The following is a 21563-nucleotide window of genomic DNA, read 5'->3' on the forward strand; positions in this document are numbered from 1 at the left end:
ATATTGTTCTGGGCTGCTGTGTTAATTACATTTAAATTTTATATGCAAGTCGGCTAGTTTCCTGTGCCGCAAAGTCTAGTTGATATGTCCCTTTTCCGCGTACGCCTTCCCGCGCTTTCATGTTACGTTCCGCTGCGGATGCGGATGGTTGCGGTCGGTGCTGCCTACAGCAGTGATATTCCACCAGACCAGGAGAGGGCGGATGTGTTGCTACAACCACAAATAAAGGCAGTGTAGCGAAACTGGTAAACTTTGTCTGGTGACTGAAATCGGTATATTGCTATTAAATAAAATTTAAATTGTCCCAGGCTTCTGTTTTTTTTTTAATTCTATGTGAAAGATAGCTAGTTTCCTATACAGTAATGCGGCTGTTGATTGCAAAGGTGTGGGTCTGTGCAGACCTGTATTCTATGTGTCTGGAGTGACTGACAGCTCCATTGCATTGCCTGTATGTTGTTTTTCCTCATTCAGAATCAGAAGAATGGCTAAAGCTGTCAGCTGGAGCGACGACCAGTACTGGGCGACTTGGGACAAGTGGGGAGAGGTGATTGACTGGGGAGAAGAGGAAGAGCTGTGCTCCCCAGCAGAATCACCCTCTGACCAGGCTGACGGTTCCATCGTGTCACACACCCGAAAGCCAATTGCCAAGGCAGTTAGCTGGACGGATGATGTGTATTGGGCAGCCTGGGACAAGTGGGAGGAGATCATCTGCTGGGGCGATGGAGAAGAGTGCTTCCCAGTAACTGCACCCACCAACCAGCCTGGGAGGGATAAGCGGTTAGATGCACATGGGTTGGAGGCCTTTGTGCTAAATAAAAGGACAATCTCCATAAAGCCTGCAGACGACCACCAAGACAGGCTGAAGGTAGGAGCTGTACTGGTAGACCTCTACCAGTTTGATCTTGAATATTTAGATCAAAGTAATGTTAATTTTGAAATAGTAGAAGTACAGATTGGAGCAGTGAAATTGGAGGAGACTGCAGAGAGGGGTTTTGATTCAGCAGTTGAATTGGAAATTATGGATGTAGAGATAGAAGTTGCAGACAGTGAATTCCAGCTGAATGCTGTTAATTGGGACATTGCTGAAACTAAAGTGGATAAATTATCAGTGGAACACCTCAATGTAAATGATCCAGAAGCAGGCAGTGTGAAGGTGTCCACATCAATTGGCAATGTGGTGAAGGTGCCCCTGCAAGCAGGGCATGGGAAACAGAAGAAAGGAAAGAACCGGCAAAATTAGATCCCACTGCCAACCACGAGAGCCGGTGGCTGAAGCTGAACATCCTTCTCAGCCTCTTATTTGAATTTGCCCCATTGAACCATTCACCTTCATACTTACAGCATCTCTAAAATACTTTAAATTGTAAACATGTTTCTTCTCTACATCCATTTATTTCTTATCTATTATGCAATGTAAAGGGAATCTTACTAATAATAATGCTAACTAATAGTAATGTAACTGTTTTGCTTATGTTTGGAAGTCCTGGGTTAAGGATACCTAGCTTAGGTGTGCGTGCTTGCATGCTGGTGTGTGTGCGTACCTACCTGTATGTATGCCTGTGTGTGCGCGTGCAAGTGTAACTGTGCATGCCTGTGTGCTTGCGTGTGTGCCTGCCTGTGTGCGTACCTGTGGGCGTGCGTGCGTGTTTGTGGGCCTGTGTGTGTGCGCTTGCCTGTGTTCTTGTGCATGCCCATGTACATGCGTGTGTCTGTACCTGTCTGTGTGCCTGCGTGTGTGCGTGCCTGCCTGCGTGCAATTGTGCGTGCGTGCGTGCCTGTATGTGTCTGCTTGCGTGCCAGTATGTGTCTGCATGCGTGCCTGTGTATGCGTGCGTGCCTGTGTGTGTCTGCGTGCGTGCCTGTGTGTGTGTCCGTGCCTTTGTGCATGTGTGTGCATGCCTGTATGTATGCCTGTGTGTGTGTGTGCAAGTGTAACTGTGCATGCCTGTGTGTGCGTCCCTGCCTGCGTGCAATTGTGCGTGCGTGCCTGTGTGTGTCTGTGTGTGTCTGCGTGCGTCCCTGACTGTGTATGTACCTGTATGCATGCCTGTGTGCGTGCATGCGTGCCTGTCGGTGTACCTGTCTGTGTGCCTGTGTGTGTCTTCTCCGGAGAGTCGCCACCTTGTCGTGGTGGGGAGGCTTGCGTGTGCCAAAGATCCCGAGAGCGATACCGTCTGGAGCCACGCTCCTGGTAGGGTCACCCTTGGCGGTAAGGTTGAGGGGGAGGTGCCAGACAAAGCGCGACTCAAGAAAGACCTCAACAGCGGAGCAGGCGGAGGATTGTGTCCAGGCATGCAGGTGGATCACAACAACGGCTGTGAAGGTGGAAGAAGGCTGCAGCAGAGATGGACCTTCAGCTGTCTTGGAGTCCATGCCGTTGATAATAGGTTTGTCTCTGTCAAGGACCGTGTGGTGGCTGTTTATGCCCCAGTCTCCCCGTGTCATCATGGGGTTTCCCCCCACAGTCCCAAAACATGCTGTGGCGAACTCAGGTTAGAGGGATGGTGGAGAGGGCAAATCAAACGCTGAAACGGAAATTGGCCAAAATTTCAGAGACGACAGGCCTGCCCTGGGTCGATGCAGGAAGGCCGATGCGTGTTTTGTCTCCCTCACGATATGTTACACTGGAGACCGTGGATGGGGATTTTCTGACTTATCTCACAGGTCTGCGGTGAGCGATAGGTGCAGCCTGGGACCAGGTTCGTGCCAATTGGAGGAATGCGGACGGTAAGCCATTACAAGCTGTGACACCGCTCGAACCAGGGAACTGGGTGTTAGTTCGTGACTTGAGAGGGAAGAGATGGACCACGCCGAGATGGAGGGGACCACACCAGGTCCTGATGGTGACCCCTCACGCAGTGAAAGTGGAGGGAATCGACGCCTGGGTCCATCGGGTCCACTGCAGACGCGTGTCCGACCCTGGTGGTTCCTTCAAGACTGGCCCCCGAGAGGGTCACAATTGTGTGGAATCTACGGGATTCCGTACACCAATCATGATATGGCAGTCCTAAATCAAACATGCTCCGGCTCTTTGTCCGTCATGGCTGCTCTGCTGACTGCGTGCCTATTCACGGAGCAGACGGTCTCTTAGTCGAACTGAGCAATGGTTTGGGGTTTATTCCATCCCTTGGTGTAGCAGACCTTCAGACAGAGGTGGCTGCCCTGCAGACTGCAGTTGAAAAAGTGACCAGTCAGACACTTGACACTGTGAAGGCCGTTAAAGGTGAATTATCCACAGCGAAGCAGGTAGCTCTGCAAAACCGTGAGGCATTGGATCTCCTATTAGCTGAGAAAGGTGGTGTTTGTGCTATAGTGGGGAAAGAATGTTGCACGTACATCCCTGATTCCTCTCAGGCTGTGCAGGATCTAGAGGACGCAGTGCACAAACAGCTGTCTGAGATACATGAAGAGCATGGCCTGTTTGAGTACAGCTGGGACAATTGGTTCTCACTGGTTTATCCGGGGTGATTAAACCATTAGTTTTTAGTATATTGCTTTTGCTTGTAGTGTTGCTACTAATCATATTGCTAGTTCTGTCTTCCCAGGCAAAATCTCTTATGTTCCTGCGGGCTCCCTCTTTTCCATACGTGGATGATCCTCCCATTCCTGCCTGGCTCTATGGACCTCAGCCCCCGGTCGTCATCAATGTCACCAGCAACACCAACACCGCTGGTGACTCGTGTTCCATCCAACCGCCACCGGCCCACTTCTGCCCGTTGCGCTTTCGTCCAGAGGACTACTACACCGTGGACTCTGATTATTTGTGAACAGCGCGGATCTCACGTGTTCAAAAGGGGGGAGTGTAGAAGAAAAATTGGACATTGGTAGGCCCGGGAGGGGAGGCATATTGGGTCTGTTATGCCTTAGGCTTTAGGCAAGAAGAGATTGTTTTGAACACTGCTCTACGTTTGAGCTCCATTTGTTGGTGTTTTGTGACCAATCAGGACTTAGAAGTCCTTATAGGGAATTGGGAGTTATGCTTTATCAACTGGTTGCTCTGTGTGCTCGGGGTACTTGGTACCGAGCGCCAGAGTGTGACGGGAGCGTTTGTTGGAATTGCTGGAATAAAAGAGATTTTCTTTACTCACCAAACTGAGAGGTCCAGACTTTTATTCTAGGTAACTCTCTGTGTTATCACACTGTAAAAAACATCTGTAAAATAAGTCAAAAGTCTGCCAGACAAAACCTGTTAACGGTGAAAAATATTTTCAGATAAGATGGTTAAAATCTGTTAAAATACAGTAACTTTAACTGATAGGAATACAAATTTATGCCATACTTCAACAGGTTTTGTAAGTTTTCTATCACATTAAGTAAGTTTAATAACATTTTTCAAGGTTGAATGATTATCTGTAAAAATAAGTTGTTAAATCACTAAATATTTTTGTGAAAAAAAATGGAAAACTGTCAATTTTAAATATCCTGTAAAACATTTAATTTAACCTGTAATTTGAAGGTTTTTAAGCTATAACTAAACAAGCCTTGTCTGGTTTTGGAAGGACCAGTTATCTATATGTACCACATAAAAAGACAAAAAGATCAGGTGGCAAGATAGTTTATTTTGCTTTTTCATTATTTCAGCACATTACCTATTGAAATGGAAAAAATACAGTAAGCAAATTAGTCTCCAACTTGGGACAAATAACCTTAATAACCTTAGGTAACAACTGCACAGCTTCCAAAAAATGTACAGAATTCAACTGGACCTTTTGGAACAAAGACTTAACTAGCCCTAACCCACACGAACACGGGGAGAGCATGCAAGATCCACAAAGAAAGCCTCAACGGGCATTCAACCCGGGGATCAAACCCAGGACCTTCTCACTGTGAGGCGGCAGCAGAAACCGCTGTGCCACCACACTGCCCACATATGAACATAAGAACATAAGAAATTTACAAACGAGAGGAGGCCATTCGGCCCATCAAGCTCGTTTGGGGAGAACTTAACTAATAGCTCAGAGTTGTTAAAATCTTATCTAGCTCTGATTTAAAGGAACCCATGGTTTTAGCTTCCACTACACTAGCAGGAAGACTATTCCATACTCTAACTACACGCTGTGTAAAGAAGTGCTTCCTCAAATTTGTTTTAAAATGTTCTCCCGCTAATTTCCACTTATGGCCACGAGTTCTGGTATTTAGACTAATATTGAAATAGTAGTTTGGCTGAACAGCATCCAGACCCGTTAGAATCTTATAGACCTGAATCATATCCCCCCTTAGTCTCCTTTGCTCAAGGCTAAACAGATTCAGTTCCGCTAACCTCTCCTCATAAGACATTCCTCTAAGACCAGGAATCATTCTCGTAGCTCTTCGTTGCACCTTTTCTAAAGCAGCAATGTCCTTCTTGAGGTATGGTGACCAAACCTGCACACAGTATTCTAGGTGGGGTCTTACCAAGGAATTATATAAGTGTAACATCACCTCCCTTGACTTAAACTCCACACACCTAGAGATATAACCCAACATTCTATTGGCCTTTTTTATTGCTTCCCCACACTGGCGAGAGTGGGACATGGAAGCATCAACATACATACCTAGATCTTTCTCGTAATCAGCTACCTTTATTTCAGTGGAACCCATAAAATATCTGTACTTTATATTTCTGCTCCCTGCATGGATTACCTTACTGGAAATCTAAGTAGATCTGTGTTAAATTTCATCTGCCAAGTATCAGCCCATTCGCTAATTAAATCCAGATCCCTTTGAAGCCTCTCTGCTGCTAGATCAGTATCTGCTACACCGCCCACCTTGGTGTCGTCTGCAAATGTAACCAATTTACTGTATGTATTTGTGTCAATATCATTAATGTAAATTAGGAACAATAGTGGTCCTAAAATTGAACCCTGCGGTACCCCACTATGAACGGAGGGCCACTGTGACATTGTGCCTCTAATAACTACTCGCTGCTTCCTGTCAGTTAGCCAGTTTTTGATCCAAACTGCCACAGTTCCTAAAATCCCTGCAGCTTTAAGCTTTAACAAGAGCCGTTTGTGGGGGACAACATCAAAGGCCTTCTGGAAATCTAAGTAAATCACATTATAGGCCTTTTTGTGATCAATTTCACTTGTAGCTTCCTCAAAGAACTCAAGTAGATTCGTTAAGCAGGATCTACCTCTCCTAAATCCATGTTGGCTATCCTTTATAATGTTATTTGCATCTAGGTAATCTACCATTTTCACTTGAATTATAGCTTCCATTATTTTTCCAGTAATGCTAGTTAAACTGATTGGCCTATAGTTTGCTGGATTACTTCTATCCCCTTTTTTGAATATGGGCGTTATGTTGGCATGCTTCCAATCAGAAGGTACCACACCCGCAGATAACGATTTCTGGAATATTAAAGTTAAAGGTCGGCAAATAATATCCCTCATCTCTTTTAAAACTATAGGTAAGATGCCATCAGGGCCCTGTGATTTATTTATTTTGAGCTTAGCTAGGCTTTGCAAAGCACTGACGTGGAGAATTCCTCCCGCTGTGCAGTGTCCTTTGCAAGTGGAGGAAGTTCATGCCGAACTTTATTCACCGTGCCCAGTAGCGTTGTTTTGCGCTGAAGCAGTCTGTGTGACAGTGCCAGTGAGGTGAAGAAATTGTCCGTTGTGACATTTCTCTCATCATCCAAAAATGGCTCCATCAGATTCATGACCACGTTCTCTGCCAGCCTCTCCCACTTCTGACGACTGGGGTCCTTTCCGAAGTAAGGGGATGCATTGCAGACATATTCGGTCTCCAAATCTGCGGCCATCCAGAACTTGATCCCAAATTTGTCCGGCTTGGATACGATATACTGCTTGAATGGACAAGGAACCTTGGTAGGGAACAGCCGTTCATCTATGGTCATGTGTTCTCCTGGAGTGAAACTCTCAGCACAGTTCTTAGTGAAGCATGTCCAAATGTCAGAGATCGCAGCAAATTTGTCTTTATTAGTCCCACAAGTGGAAAATTGCATCGTCACGGCAGAAAAGTGGACAGTGCAAGACAAGAGTAGCAAAATTAAAAATAATAGAGTAAAAACTGTACCAACAGTACAGTATAAAAAGTGCACTATACAAACAATCTGGAAACATAAATTTGGATGAGCATATTGAAAAATATTTATATATATATGTGTGTATATGTAAACAGATAAATATATGTATGTATAAATAGAGTGTATGTATATTATGTACAGAGTGGATATATAAATATATGTACAGAGTGGATATATAAATATATGTACAACACTGGATATATCTATATGGACAGGCACGCAATGGAGTGACAGGGATTGACAAGAACTAATATTGCACATAGAAACTACCATGGTGTATTGGATGTGTGTGTTTGTTAGTCTATGTGTGTGGGGTCAGCTGCAAGGACTTTGTTGCAGAGTCTGACAGCGAACAGCATTTGAGCATAAGTATCTGAGTGAAGGTATTTGTTAACCTGGAGAGGCGCTTCTATGGGGTCACCTGTCTGTGTGGGACCATGTTGTTCATACTGCAGACAGTGAGTACATTACGCCTGCCTGTCCATGTTACATCATTGTAGCAGGATTGACCTGATCAAACTTAGGCATCTTGAGTGTGAACTGGATCATTAGCACCTAATAGCTGTGCTTTTATTATAGGTGCTCCACATTTTATTTACATTTTAAAAATATTTCTCCTCTTTCCATATTTAGCTGTGAGGTCTTCGGCAATGCCACCCGTTTTGTGTCACACTGTTGGGTGTCAGCAGGAGCCAGCTGACTTTCTATTTACTTGTCTCACCTCGTCTCAGTGACCTCCCATCATCAGCAAGGAACGGGAGAGATATATGTTGTCAGCTGAGCTCTAGTCTCCTTCTTATGTTCCCCTTCTGTTCAGGTAATGACCAGCTCCTTTTTTGAAGCTTACTCCAGCCTGAGATTTGGTTAGTCTGTTGTTTGACTAAAGTGTTTTTAACTTCCACAGAACTCTGGGGGCTGGCCGGGGATGGTCAACTTCCTGTGCAGGGTCACAGGGGGTCTGGAGACTATCCTGAAAGCTATGGGCACAAAGCAGGGAATAACCCAGGACGTGGTGCCAACTAGGGCTGCACGATTTGGGGAAAATATCGAATCGCCATTTTTCTGACAGAAATTGCGATTACGATTTGATTTGCGATTTAATTTTTTAATGTCAAGCTTCAGTTCAATATTCAGTGTGTAGTCATTTTAAAACATATGACACAGGATGAGATACCATCAGTATTAACTGGTCTATATTCTAATGCAAGTATGAGAATTTAAAGATGTGATGTGTCAAGTTAAACAAAGTAATAATGAAAACAATTGCAGCATAAAGAAAAATAGCGATCTTGCAGGTAACGCCTCAGTGGATCTGTTTGGGCGGTAGGCGAACTGTAATGGGTCTATGGAATTTGGGATGGATGAACAGATTAAGTTCTTTACCAGCCTTTCAAACACCTTCATGGCCAGAGATGTTAGGGCTACCGGGCGGTAGTCATTCAGGCTGGAGGGCTTGTTGTGCTTCGGGACGGGAACTGTGGTGGACCGTTTAAAACACGTTGGCACAATAGACAGAGCTAGGGACTCATTGAAGATCTTAGTGAAAACACCAGTCAGCTGATCAGCGCAGTATCGCAGGACTCGTCCTGAAATCCCGTCTGGTCCCGCTGCTTTTCTGATGCTCACCTGCTTCAGAGCCCGGCGCACATCGCGCTCTGCCAGGCTAACCAGAGCCGCGCTGCTGTCCTCGCTCACCGAGATCAGACTGTTGTTGTCTCCGCGGTGAGAGCTGTTTATCTCAAACCGTGCGAAGAACGCGTTCAGCTCGTCGGCGAACACAGCGTAAGTGCTCAACGCAACGGCGTGTTTATTCTTATAGTCCGTGATTGTATATATTCCTTGCCACAGTCGGCGGGAGTCATGAAGATGAAAATATGACTCCATCCGTTTCCGGTTTTAACAGCAGGCGCTGTTAGAACTACTTAAGACTTCCGAGTTGGCGTGTAATCAGCGTGGACGCTGGTAGCTATGACCATGCTGGGACTGATGTATCTCCAAGCTTAACTTCTGGCGTATCCTGCTAATACTGGGACAGGTATGTGTTGTTAATCCTGTACATGTCTTTGTCATGTCAGGATATTATGATTGGCCTGTTTGCATTTTTACCGTGTCCATGTTGTATTGTTTGTTTCAGAACATTACACTGCAGTCTGGGGTAACCTGTTGCATGTATTGTTTGTCCCGGCTGTTTTAAACTGTTTTGTATACTACCCAATTGGGAGTTAAGTGTTGCTTTATTCAGTGTGTGTCAGGGTCAGCCCCTGCTGTGGTCCTACCGAGTCCTGAACTGCAAGACTTTCAATGGTCACTTAAGGTACCTGAGTACTGTGAGGGTTGCAGGGTATTGGATTGAAGTGTATATTAGGATAAGTGGGTTTGCACAGTCACGTGTGGTATAGAAACTCTAGCTTCCCACCAGTGTGTCTACCCGCCCTTGGTTCAATAGGCCTCTGTCCCAATGTCTTGGTGATTTGTTTTCTTTTTTCATCTTCCCCTTTTTGTCTGTTTACTGTCCCTTCCCCAACATCAAGGTAGTGACCTATTTAATTGGTGACCAATCAAGAATATTTGTTGTTAAAGGTTGTACTTTTATATTTCTGTAAAACCTGCATCTGTACTTCTTATTAGAGCATTGTTCCCTTGCTCTGGCACACTCAGTAGGTAGTGAATCGCAAGGGGTGGCGTAGTCAGTGTACAGTAAGGGGCGCCACAACTAATAACACTCAAAATACCGTAATGTTCATCATAACAGAGTGGCTGTTCTGTCCTGAAACCGTAAAGCTGGAATTTTTTTAAACATAATATGCATTTTATAAAAAGAAGTTCTCAGATGACACCGCCATTAAGACTAAAAAAATTGGCCAAAAATGATGTAGAGAAGTGCAAACGTGATGAAAGTCGTACCCCTCTTTGCACAACCTCATAAAGGTTTTGTTTTTTTTAAATGATCATTCTGGTTTTTTTTTTTGCAACCAATTTTTTATTGGGTTTTACTACAATGCACAAAAAAGTGACACATCAAAAACTGTTCAACATACAAAACAAAAAAAACACCAGAACCAAACCCCCCCCCCCCCCCCCCAAGACATTAAAGGAAACAAAAGAATATACATCTATATACATACACAGTAATATACATACAGCAATAATAAATAATAATAATAATAATACATTTTATTTATAAAGCGCTTTTCAAGACACTCAAAGACGCAAATAAAACACATACACCTATAAATGCAAATGCATGCACACCCCCAGACATCCACATAGATACACAACACACACACCAAATATATTGCCATATAGCATATCTACATAACCGTACCAGAACATAAGAACATAAGAAATTAACCAGACACAATAGGTGATGTGCTCTCCTCAATGTACTGTAGTACAAGTGAAGCATTACGCTCCCAATTGTTGATAGTAACGTCTGAGGCACCATTTATTCAAGCAGCAGACAGCTCCAACATGATCAGATTGTAAAGGGAAGCCCTCCAGACTATGAAAGTGCAACGACTCGGGTCTTTCCACCTTGAGACCAACAGAAGCTTTGCAGCGACAGAGGATAAAGAAATCGTCTGTTGCTGAGAAGGGGAAAAAGAAAGGAGAGAGAAATCTAAGAGTAACAGAGATTGAGGAGAACAAGGGACAGTCACATCCAGCAGATCAGAAAGAAAGGAGGAGACCGCATACCAAAGAGCGGCCACAGGTGGACATTCCCAGAACATACCAAGGGCTCTAAGTGGGCACAATTTACAAAGGGTATCAGGATCGAGAGCCATAGCGAAGCGCAATCGTGGAGTACAGTACATCCTGTGCACAAAACTAAACTGAACGTGCTGGTGATTGGGATTTCTAGAAGCCCGCTTAATATTTTTAAAAATGGTGCGCCAGCACAATGGAGAAGGAGAAGAGATATCACCCCATTTACGGGCAACAGGTGGAATAACCTGACCAGCATTACGCAAAAACATGTCCAGCGTGGAGACTGGTCTATTAGATTTGGACAGGGAAGCCACAAATTTGCAAAAGGGGTGAATAGGCAAAGGAGCAGAGAAGGAAATCCCACATGTTCTGAAGACAGATCGCAGTTGTAGAAAGAAAAAGAAGGAAGAAGGAGGGATAGGAAATTTAGAGCTGAGAGCCTGGAACGTGAGGAGGCCAGAGTCATCAAATAGATCACCCAAAACACGGATTCCGGACGAGATCCACCGGGAGTTTGTGATGGGCTGACCACCAATGTTAAGCGCTCTATTAAGAAATACTGGTGTATTTGAGTGCCAGACAGGGACAGAGCCAGTGCGCTTCTCGACCCGATGGAAAATCTGCACAGCATAAGACACAATTGAGCCTAGCACAGGTTTAGCTGCCTTAGCTTTCAGGGAGAGAAAAGGGAGATGTTGCAGCTGATGCGGACGCGCCAGATTCTCCTCTATTGGAAACCAGGAAGGCGGTGATGGGGGAGGCTGAAGCCAGTGCCAGACCGAACGGAGAACAAAGGACCAGTGGTACCATTCATATTCCGGTAGAGCGAGACCCCCATCATCTCTAGAAAGAGTAAGAAAGGAGTACCTTATGCGAGGCTTGCGGGCATTCCAGAGAAAGGACGTTACTGTCGACCGGACATCTTTCAAAAAGTGGGAAGGGGGCGGCAAAGGAAGCATAGCACTTAAGAAATTTAAGCGGGGCAAAAAAAAAATTTCCCAGAGGAAACTCCAATTAAGCCTGTCAAAGGCCTTCTCGGCATCCAATGAGAAAAGAGCAGTGGGAGGAGAGGAAGAATAATCATTTTTAACAATATGCAGAAGACGACGCATATTGTCGGCTGCGTAGCGAGCTGAAATAAAACCAGTCTGATCGGGATGTACAATCTTAGCTATCATTAACTGAAGGCGGCGAGCCAACACCTTAGCCAATAGCTTAACATCAGAGTTCATTAAAGATAGGGGACGGTAGCTGGAACAATCAGCAGAGTCTTTGCCCTGTTTTAAAAGCAAAGAGATTATCACAGAATTTAAAGCGGGGTGGAGCTGAGAGGAGCGTATGGCGGAGGACAGCATACGAAACAGAGGGGAGGCTAACTGTGCCCAGAAGGTGAGCAGCACCTCAGCTTGAATACCATCCATCCCAGGAGCTTTATTCTTAGAAAATGACTTAAGGGCCTCAGTGAGCTCACAAAATGTAATGGGGGCTTCCAGTAGTAAGGCATCCTGCTGAGCAAGTATAGGGAGAGAAGCCAGGGAAAAAGGCGAGTCCAGGGCTGTCTGAGATGGAGGGCTGTCGGATAAGTCGAGATCCTTATAGAAATCAAGAAAACGGTCATTAATTTCAGAAGGGTTGGTGGTTACAGCTCCATCCTTGAATTTTACACTTGAAAAGTGTCACACTGGCGGAGCCTAAGCGCCAACAACTTACCAGGCCACTAGCGTAATACCGTGTCCTAGTGCGATGTACAAGAAATTCAGCCTTACGCAAAAGTAAACCATTGCGTTCGGCCCGCACCCTGGCGATACGAGCCTCATGCGCTTGGTCCAAATGCACCAATGCACTCCAAATGTGTCTCCTGCAAAAAAGCAATGTCCACCCTATTTCTAAACAAAATGTCTGTGACACTAGAGCGCTTCTGAGGGGTCGAAAGCGTCCTCACGTTCCAGGTAGCCATAACTAAGTTAGCCATCAGCAGCTATAAAAGACATAGATCCACAGCACAATACTGGAGAGAGAGAGACAAAGAGGGAGACGTCAATAGAGTAGCACATCGTTAGAGAAGGAATTAGTGAAAACCCATAAACAAATAAGCTCCAGTAATACAAACCCCTAACACCCCATAAGACAGAACACCATCATCCAATGAGCCGAAGGGCGCGAACCCCAAGGCAAAACAACCACAAAACACCCCCCTCGCCCCCATCCCCCCAGAACAGCGCGGGGCCAAAAGCCAGCGCGTGACACGCAGGGGATAAGGCATGCGTGAATACTCAAGCCCGCCGGCCACCCCCGGCGTAAACTACAAAGCAAAATCAACTATAGAACAGACACAAAATCGTTAACAGAAAAGCACCCGATTTATATACTCCACACGCACAGTGTGACAGCAATATAATAACAGGCAAACAACAAAGCAGACCGAATAAGCATATTAAATTGGCCAGGACCCGGTGGAGGTGAAAGCGCCGATTGCCTGAAGAGCTTCTTCTGGGTCGGTAAAAAACCACTGGTTACCCGCAAAAGAAAGGCGAACTTTAGTCGGGTACAACAGAAAAGCAGGAACACCAGCTTCCCGAGCCTTCTTCAGAACGGGGGACATAGCCTTGCGAGCTCGAGCCGTCTGGCCGCTGTAATCGGCGAAAAAAAGGATTTTTCGTCCCTCGAAACGAACCCAGTGAACCCAGAACATGCTGAGCCCTCCAGCTCCACCTTCTGGATCCCTGTGGGCCCTAACAGCACGTGGCAGCAGCTTGAGATCGAAGGCCGCAACTACCTGCAGAAGCTGGATGAGCTCAGCATCCCCGAGGGACTCTGGAGCATTACGGACTACGGTGATGATCACACCGTGGTCATGTCCGTGCATGTCTCCGTGCATGTGAGCAGTTCTCTGCGAACATGGGGCACGAGGCAGGAGGAGAGGCCTCCTCAGAGGCCCGCTGGCACCAGTCAGAGGAAGTGCAAGGCCGAGCCCGACGACACCAGCGGCTCAAGTTCTCCTCCACCGCACAAGAGGCCCATGCGCTTCTGACTGGATTCCATGTTTTTACGCTGTAAGTTACATTTTTATTTCAACATAATTAGAAGATCCCGCAGGAAAATATTAGTCAGTTACTTAATAAATGACCAAAAAGTAGTTGAATAGGACAGCTGGCCAACGTGTCTGTGTGCTTCCACTGACTGGCACCCTGACATATACAGTATAGTGATGGATTCGAAATCTCATCGAGTAACAGTCCTTTATCTCAACTATCTGCACCATTTTGCCAAGAGCGAGAGTTTGCTCCAGAAAGTTTAACCGTTTTTGTTTTATTTCAAACTGCCTTCATTGACCGGAAACCGTAAATATTTTAAACTCTGCGCTAAGACACATTCGCATGGCGTTAGTTTTACCGATTCTGACGGGATAAGAAACGTGCGCAATTTCTCAAAATTACCACACAGTGGAGAATTAATGCCGGCAAGATCTTACTGTCTACAAAGCAAGTTCAATGCAAGTATAACCTTTACAAGTAAGACGTAGCATGGCGGCGGAAAAGAACAACATTTTTATTTTACAATTACTTCAAAATTAGGAACAAAAATACGACCAAAAATTCTTTAGTTTGACATGTGATCAAAATACAGAGTAAACTAATACATGATAGCATGCATGCAAAAGATCAACGGCAGAACAGGGACTTTTAACGTTGTCTGCATTAAAAAGGAATTAACCATCCCTCTCAATATAAAATTGGGATAATTTATTTCTCTTCAGAGGCCTCCATAGAATAGTGCATCCATCCCCTCACTCATGTGTATAGAGACGTATCCTAAGGCTCTGTCAGCAACATTCAGATCAACAACAGCATCAACAATTTCACAGCCAGTTTTAAAACTTGCTTAAACGCACAGTGATTGCAGAAAATGATAAACAAATTAGGTAATATTAATTAAATTATTAAATTGTGCAGATTAATAGTGAGAAAAGGTTATTGAATTTTACATTAAGATAAATGAGAACTATACGTGATTACTAATTATTGTTAACTAATTTACTGTATGAATTTTTCCCCCTCGTTGTTAAAAATCATTATATGTCAGGGTGCCAGTCAGTGGAAGCACACAGACACGTTGGCCAGCTGTCCTATTCAACTACTTTTTGGTCATTTATTAAGTAACTGACTTAGGACTGGACGATATGGCAAAAAATTATATCACGATATATTTCTTAATTTTGGTCGATACGGTATAATTCCGATATCGATATGGACAATATTAAAAAGCCTCAGGAAAAAACTGCCGAGGACACACACAATGGATGTCTGCAAACTGAATTTGCAAAGTCTATAATACCTCCAGGCTCCTCCTATTAAAATTATATAATTTTTTTTTTTTATAAAAACAGTACAAAAAAAAATAAGGTTCACTTTTTATTTGTATTTAGCCTGTACAAACAAGAAATGTGAAATAAACTATCAAATAAATAAAACTCTTAGACTCAGCTTATTAACAATAATATATTTCCATTTAAACTAGAACAGGCTGATAATTCATATACAGTCGAACCCAGTTATGTCGCCGGCCTAGGAGGTTGCCAAAAAGCGTCGAGATAACCGATGATCGAGATAACCGAAAACCAATATGGCAGCAATATATTAACATGTGCTTGAAATTTATTTATGTGCATTAATAACTGAGAATGTACATGCACAGGTTTTTGGTGTTTTTGGCATTGCCGCGATTTGTTTGACGTGATCGGCATAATATAAATATGTACATGCATCGGGGCCGGTTCTAGACATGCATATATGAGGGGGCAGACATAAATGTGAAGGGGGCACATGGTGGCGACAAAGGCGGTAAAGGGGTGGGGTGGTGCTCTGGATAACAGTTTTTGTCATGTAATTGGATTGCACTTTGTCAGGCCTCTACCCTAAGACCTGTCCAACTTGGGTGTCCCACCTGAAGGCTAAGCTTCTGCTGGTGTAGCTCTTAGGGTCACTGAGGCACGCAAACCCCCTGACCACATAAGGTGGCAATCCCTCAGGGGGAAAACTGAAAAGTAAAACAACAAAAAATAAAATAAAATATTCCTCATCAGATTAAAACAAGTAAAAACATGACATTTACCTTAATTGGATGGCCTATATCAAACATATTTGAACCCAACAAAACACTTTTCACTATTGCCAATATTACCAAAACTAAAAAGGGTAGGCTAAGTTATGAAAAAGAAAAAATCAATTCACCGAGTCTTGAAATATAAAACTGAAAAATAGGATCGGTCAGGGTTCATTTCACTACATGTTGTACTTGTTATAACTATGTATGTGACGAATAAAGAATCTTGAAATCTTGAAATCACAACGAACAAGTCGCTCAATGAGAATGAATGACGTAACCGACTGGCTAAGCTGCTTCTAGCGCCGAGGTGGTTAAAATGGTACGGTCCACACTAGGGGTGTCTGAAATAGTTTTACATAAAATTTTCCTACAAGGTGAGATTATCTTTCTTTTAAAAAAAAAAAAAACAAAAGAAAAATGTTAAGACCCCCCCCCCCCAAACTGCTATTTTTGTCTATTTGGGGGGGTCTTGATCGGGGGGGTACTGGAGGGTACAGTACCCCCCGATCAAGACCCCCCCAAATAGACAAAAATAATTCGAACCATGATCTCACGAGTCGTTATGATTTTGACGAGAGAGATTGCTGCTTCCCCTCCCGCAATCGCGCAGCTCATTTCACTCTGCCCTGCCTACTGAGAAACGGACTCATTTGCATACTAACAGTGATTGGATGTTTAGCTGGGGGGAGGGTGAGTGGGGGATCTCTGCCGAGTGCAGTGTGAGCCCGCGCACAAACAGAAAGAGCGAACAAGAAGTGAAACTTATCATCTCGTTTGTGCCTTTTTCAGTGGATTTTTCAGCTACTGTAGTAAATCTTGTCCATATTCAGTTTGTGGGTAATTATTATTTTCTTCCTCAACTTCTAAAAGTTTGATTTAAGGGGGCAGGACGTTTGCTTAAGGGGGCGTTGCCCCAGCGTAGAGCCGGCCCCGACATACATATTGGCTAACAAAAGGCATATGCACCAACTAACAGCAGAAATTTACTAGTATACAATAAAAACCACCGTCGTTTCTCGATACAAACCTTTAATTATATTCTCCAAAATTGAAAACACAAAGATCGCTCACAAAAAACCTGCGGGGTGTACTGTAGTTCGTTTTTACAAAAAGCTAACCAGTCTCAAAATTAAATTCACGAGTCATTTCGCTCTGACACAGCTCTGATAAGTATCATACACGCGGTTACTATGGTTTCTAAAATGCTTTGTTGCTTTTGCCTTTAACAGTCTGCTTGAAAACAAATGCTTCAATATTATTTATGCTGTCTAAAAAAGTTTTACCTGGATCGCGTTTCACAGCTGCGTTGTTTAGCAAATTACCCTGCGAATGCGATTTGAATACGCGCTGTTTAGCACTTGTGATACATTTTTAAAAGCCGGCGAATCGTCACGGGGATCGAGATAACCAATGTTAAGTGCCGAATTTGGCGGTTCCACTTCAAAAACGCCAACTTAATAGGGTTGGCGAGTTAACCGAGGACAAGATAAGTGGGTTCGACTGTGTGTGTGTATATATATATATATATATATACGAATATATATGAATATATATATACACGAATATATATGAATATATATATATTCAAATGTATATCGAAATATAGGAAATGTGTTTAAAAATCGTATCACCGTTATTGAAAAAAATTCTATCGCGATATATATTGATATCGAATTATTGTCCAGCCCTAAACTGACTAATATTTTCCTGCGGGATCTTCTAATTATGTTGAAATAAAAATGTAAGTTACAGCGTAAAAACATGGAATCCAGTCAGAAGCGCATGGCCCTCTTGTGCGGTGGAGGAGAACTTGAGCCGCTGGTGTCGTCGGGCTCGGCCTTGCGCTTCCTCTGACTGGTGCCAGCGGGCCTCTGCGGAGGCCTCTCCTCCTGCCTCACGCCCCATGTTCGCAGAGAACTGCTCACATGCACGGAGACATGCACGGACATGACCACGGTGTGATCATCACCGTAGTCCGTAATGCTCCAGAGTCCCTCGGGGATGCTGAGCTCATCCAGCTTCCGCAGGTAGTTGCGGCCTTCGATCTCAAGCTGCTGCCATGTGCTGTTAGGGCCCACAAGGATCCAGAAGGTGGAGCTGGAGGGCTCAGCATGTTCTGGCTCAATCTGACTTCCAGGTTGAGTGTCAGAAGCCACAGATAATGATGGAGATGAGGGCTCATCTTCACCCCAGGCCAAGGGGAGAGCCTCAGGAAGCCCATTAGCATCCTCAGTCGTGGATGCTGGAGCTGCAGGGGAAGCCTCCCTTCTAGAGCTGGGTGATGGCAGCTCCTGTCCGTAATGGTCATCCTCCTCAGCTGGTGATTCTCCATCCCCATGCTGGACACCAGTCTCTGTACCATGATGTACCACTTGCAGCCATGCAGTTGCTACGTGCAATAGGCTGGGATCCAACTCCTCCCCAGTGAGCCGCCAATAAAATGAAGGGACACTGAGGGCCAGAGACTGCAAGTTCTCCATGGTCAGTGGGCTCCTCTCGAAGTTCACGACCAGAATGGAGATGAACTTGTCCTCCACAAACTCATGAACTGGGACAAAATGGAACACAGAGAGATATATAAGAACATGACAATAACTGGATAAATACTCTACTACAAAATCAGTTTAAAATGAGTCCATGGGCTTCAGATTGTCAGATAAATGAAATAATGTGAATTACCGATAAAGCTAAGAAAGCTAAACCAGAAGACAACATCCATGCATACGCTTACTCTCACACATATCCAAATGAATAAATATTAAATGAAACACATTTAGTCCTGCACTTTTGTCACTAACAGTGATCTTGCTTTTCATTTTCTTATTATTTAAACAAGATGAGCAAGAATGGGAGACAGAAGGGGAGTATAACGAACGGCATTTCCTATCACATCGTTACATTTTCTCATTTTAAAACTCTGCTTCCAATGTATCCGTTTGCAGTTCAAAATACATTTGTTTCTGTAGATAAAAGTTGAATTATTCAACAGGTCGGTTATTTTACCTCGAAAACCAAAGGTGTTACTTATCAGCTTTACCTCAAAACTAACAAGCATTAGGCCAATGCAGACTTGGCCGTTCATTTCGTCTGTCACATACCGGGAGCTACAACTTTATTATCATTTAATCACTATAATCATTAATACCTTCTGGATCCATGTTCTCCACGTTTAAGGAGTGATGGATTCGAAATCTCATCGAGTAACAGTCCTTTATCTCAACTATCTGCACCATTTTGCCAAGAGCGAGAGTTTGCGCATCCAGAAAGTTTAACCGTTTTTGTTTTATTTCAAACTGCCTTCATTGACCGGAAACCGTAAATATTTTAAACTCTGCGCTAAGACACATTCGCATGGCGTTAGTTTTACCGATTCTGACGGGATAAGAAACGTGCGCAATTTCTCAAAATTACCACACAGTGGAGAATTAATGCCGGCAGGATCTTACTGTCTACAAAGCAAGTTCAATGCAAGTATAACCTTCACAAGTAAGACGAAGCATGGCGGCGGAAAAGAACAACATTTTTATTTTACAATTACTTCAAAATTAGGAACAAAAATACGACCAAAAATTCTTTAGTTTGACGTGATCAAAATACAGAGTAAACTAATACATGATAGCATGCATGCAAAAGATCAACGGCAGAACAGGGACTTTTAACGTTGTCTGCATTAAAAAGGAATTAACCATCCCTCTCAATATAAAATTGGGATAATTTTTTTCTCTTCAGAGGCCTCCATAGAATAGTGCATCCATCCCCTCACTCATGTGTATAGAGACGTATCCTAAGGCTCTGTCAGCAACATTCAGATCAACAACAGCATCAACAATTTCACAGCTAGTTTTAAAACTTGCTTAAACGCACAGTGATTGCAGAAAATGATAAACAAATTAGGTACTATTAATTAAATTATTAAATTGTGCAGATTAATAGTCAGAAAAGGTTTTTCAATTTTACATTATGATAAATGAGAACTATAGGTGATTACTAATTATTGTTAACTAATTTACTGTATGAATTTTTCCCCCTCGTTGTTAAAAATCATTATATGTCAGGGTGCCAGTCAGTGGAAGCACACAGACACGTTGGCCAGCTGTCCTATTCAACTACTTTTTGGTCATTTATTAAGTAACTGACTAATATTTTCCTGCGGGATCTTCTAATTATGTTGAAATAAAAATGTAACTTACAGCGTAAAAACATGGAATCAAGTCAGAAGCGCATGGGCCTCTTGTGCGGTGGAGGAGAACTTGAGCCGCTGGTGTCGTCGGGCTCGGCCTTGCGCTTCCTCTGTCTGGTGCCAGCGGGCCTCTGAGGAGGCCTCTCCTCCTGCCTCACGCCCCATGTTCGCAGAGAACTGCTCACATGCACGGAGACATGCACGGACATGACCACGGTGTGATCATCACCGTAGTCCGTAATGCTCCAGAGTCCATCGGAGATGCTGAGCTCATCCAGCTTCCGCAGGTAGTTGCGGCCTTCGATCTCAAGCTGCTGCCACGTGCTGTTAGGGCCCACAGGGATCCAGAAGGTGGAGCTGGAGGGCTCAGCATGTTCTGGCTCAATCTGACTTCCAGGTTGAGTGTCAGAAGGCACAGATAAGGATGGAGATGAGGGCTCATCTTCACCCCAGGCCAAGGGGAGAGCCTCAGGAAGCCCATTAGCATCCTCAGTCGTGGATGCTGGAGCTGCAGGGGAAGCCTCCCTTATAGAGCTGGATGATGGCAGCTCCTGTCCGTAATGGTCATCCTCCTCAGCTGGTGATTCTCCATCCCCATGCTGGACACCAGTCTCTGTACCATGATGTACCACTTGCAGTCGTGCAGGTGCTACGTGCAATAGGCTGGGATCCAGCTCCTCCCCAGTGAGCCGCCAATAAAATGAAGGGACACTGAGGGCCAGAGACTGCAAGTTCTCCATGGTCAGTGGGCTCCTCTCGAAGTTCACGACCAGAATGGAGATGAACTTGTCCTCCAAAAACTCATGAACTGGGACAAAATGGAACACAGAGAGATATATAAGAACATGACAATAACTGGATAAATACTCTACTACAAAATCCGTTTAAAATGAGTCCATGGGCTTCAGATTGTCAGATAAATGAAATAATGTGAATTACTGATAAAGCTAAGAAAGCTAAACCAGAAGACAACATCCATGCATACGCTTACTCTCACACATATCCAAATGAATAAATATTAAATGAAACACATTTAGTCCTGCACTTTTGTCACTAACAGTGATCTTGCTTTTCATTTTCTTATTATTTAAACAAGATGAGCAAGAATGGGAGACAGAAGGGGAGTATAACGAACGGCATTTCCTATCACATCGTTACATTTTCTCATTTTAAAACTCCGCTTCCAATGTATCCGTTTGCAGTTCTAAATACATTCATTTCTGTAGATAAAAGTTGAATTATTCAACCGGTCGGTTATTTTACCTCGAAAACCAAATGTGTTACTTATCAGCTTTACCTCAAAACTAACAAGCATTAGGCCAATGCAGACTTGGCCGTTCATTTCGTTTGTCACATACCAGGAGCTACAACTTTATTATCATTTAATCATTATAATCATTAATACCTTCTGGATCCATGTTCTCCATGTTTAAGGAGTGATGGATTCGAATTCTCATCGAATAACAGTCCTTTATCTCAACTATCTGCACCATCTTGCCAAGAGCGAGAGTTTGCGCATCCAGAAAGTTCAACCGTTTTTGT

The 21563-nt window shown here is 43.9% G+C and overlaps 1 protein-coding gene across 2 annotated transcripts in view; it reads right to left on the reverse strand.

Moving 5' to 3' along the window:
• The window catches only part of LOC140586901 (uncharacterized), a 46811-nt gene extending 25248 nt beyond the window's left edge, over window positions 1-21563 (reverse strand). Inside the window, exons 1-3 of one of the 2 annotated variants that reach the window (XM_072708401.1) lie at window positions 21427-21563; window positions 20032-20829; window positions 17592-18389 (exon numbers count right to left, since the gene is read on the reverse strand). In XM_072708401.1, coding sequence (XP_072564502.1) covers window positions 20054-20829; window positions 21427-21514 — 864 coding nt within the window. In that variant the 5' untranslated portion in view covers window positions 21515-21563 and the 3' untranslated portion in view covers window positions 17592-18389; window positions 20032-20053. The remainder of the gene's footprint in view (window positions 1-17591; window positions 18390-20031; window positions 20830-21426) is intronic. The other variant, XM_072708403.1, reaches the window with a different exon arrangement.

Source organism: Paramormyrops kingsleyae, unplaced genomic scaffold (genome assembly GCF_048594095.1).
Source record: "Paramormyrops kingsleyae isolate MSU_618 unplaced genomic scaffold, PKINGS_0.4 ups83, whole genome shotgun sequence".
NCBI lineage: Eukaryota > Metazoa > Chordata > Actinopteri > Osteoglossiformes > Mormyridae > Paramormyrops > Paramormyrops kingsleyae.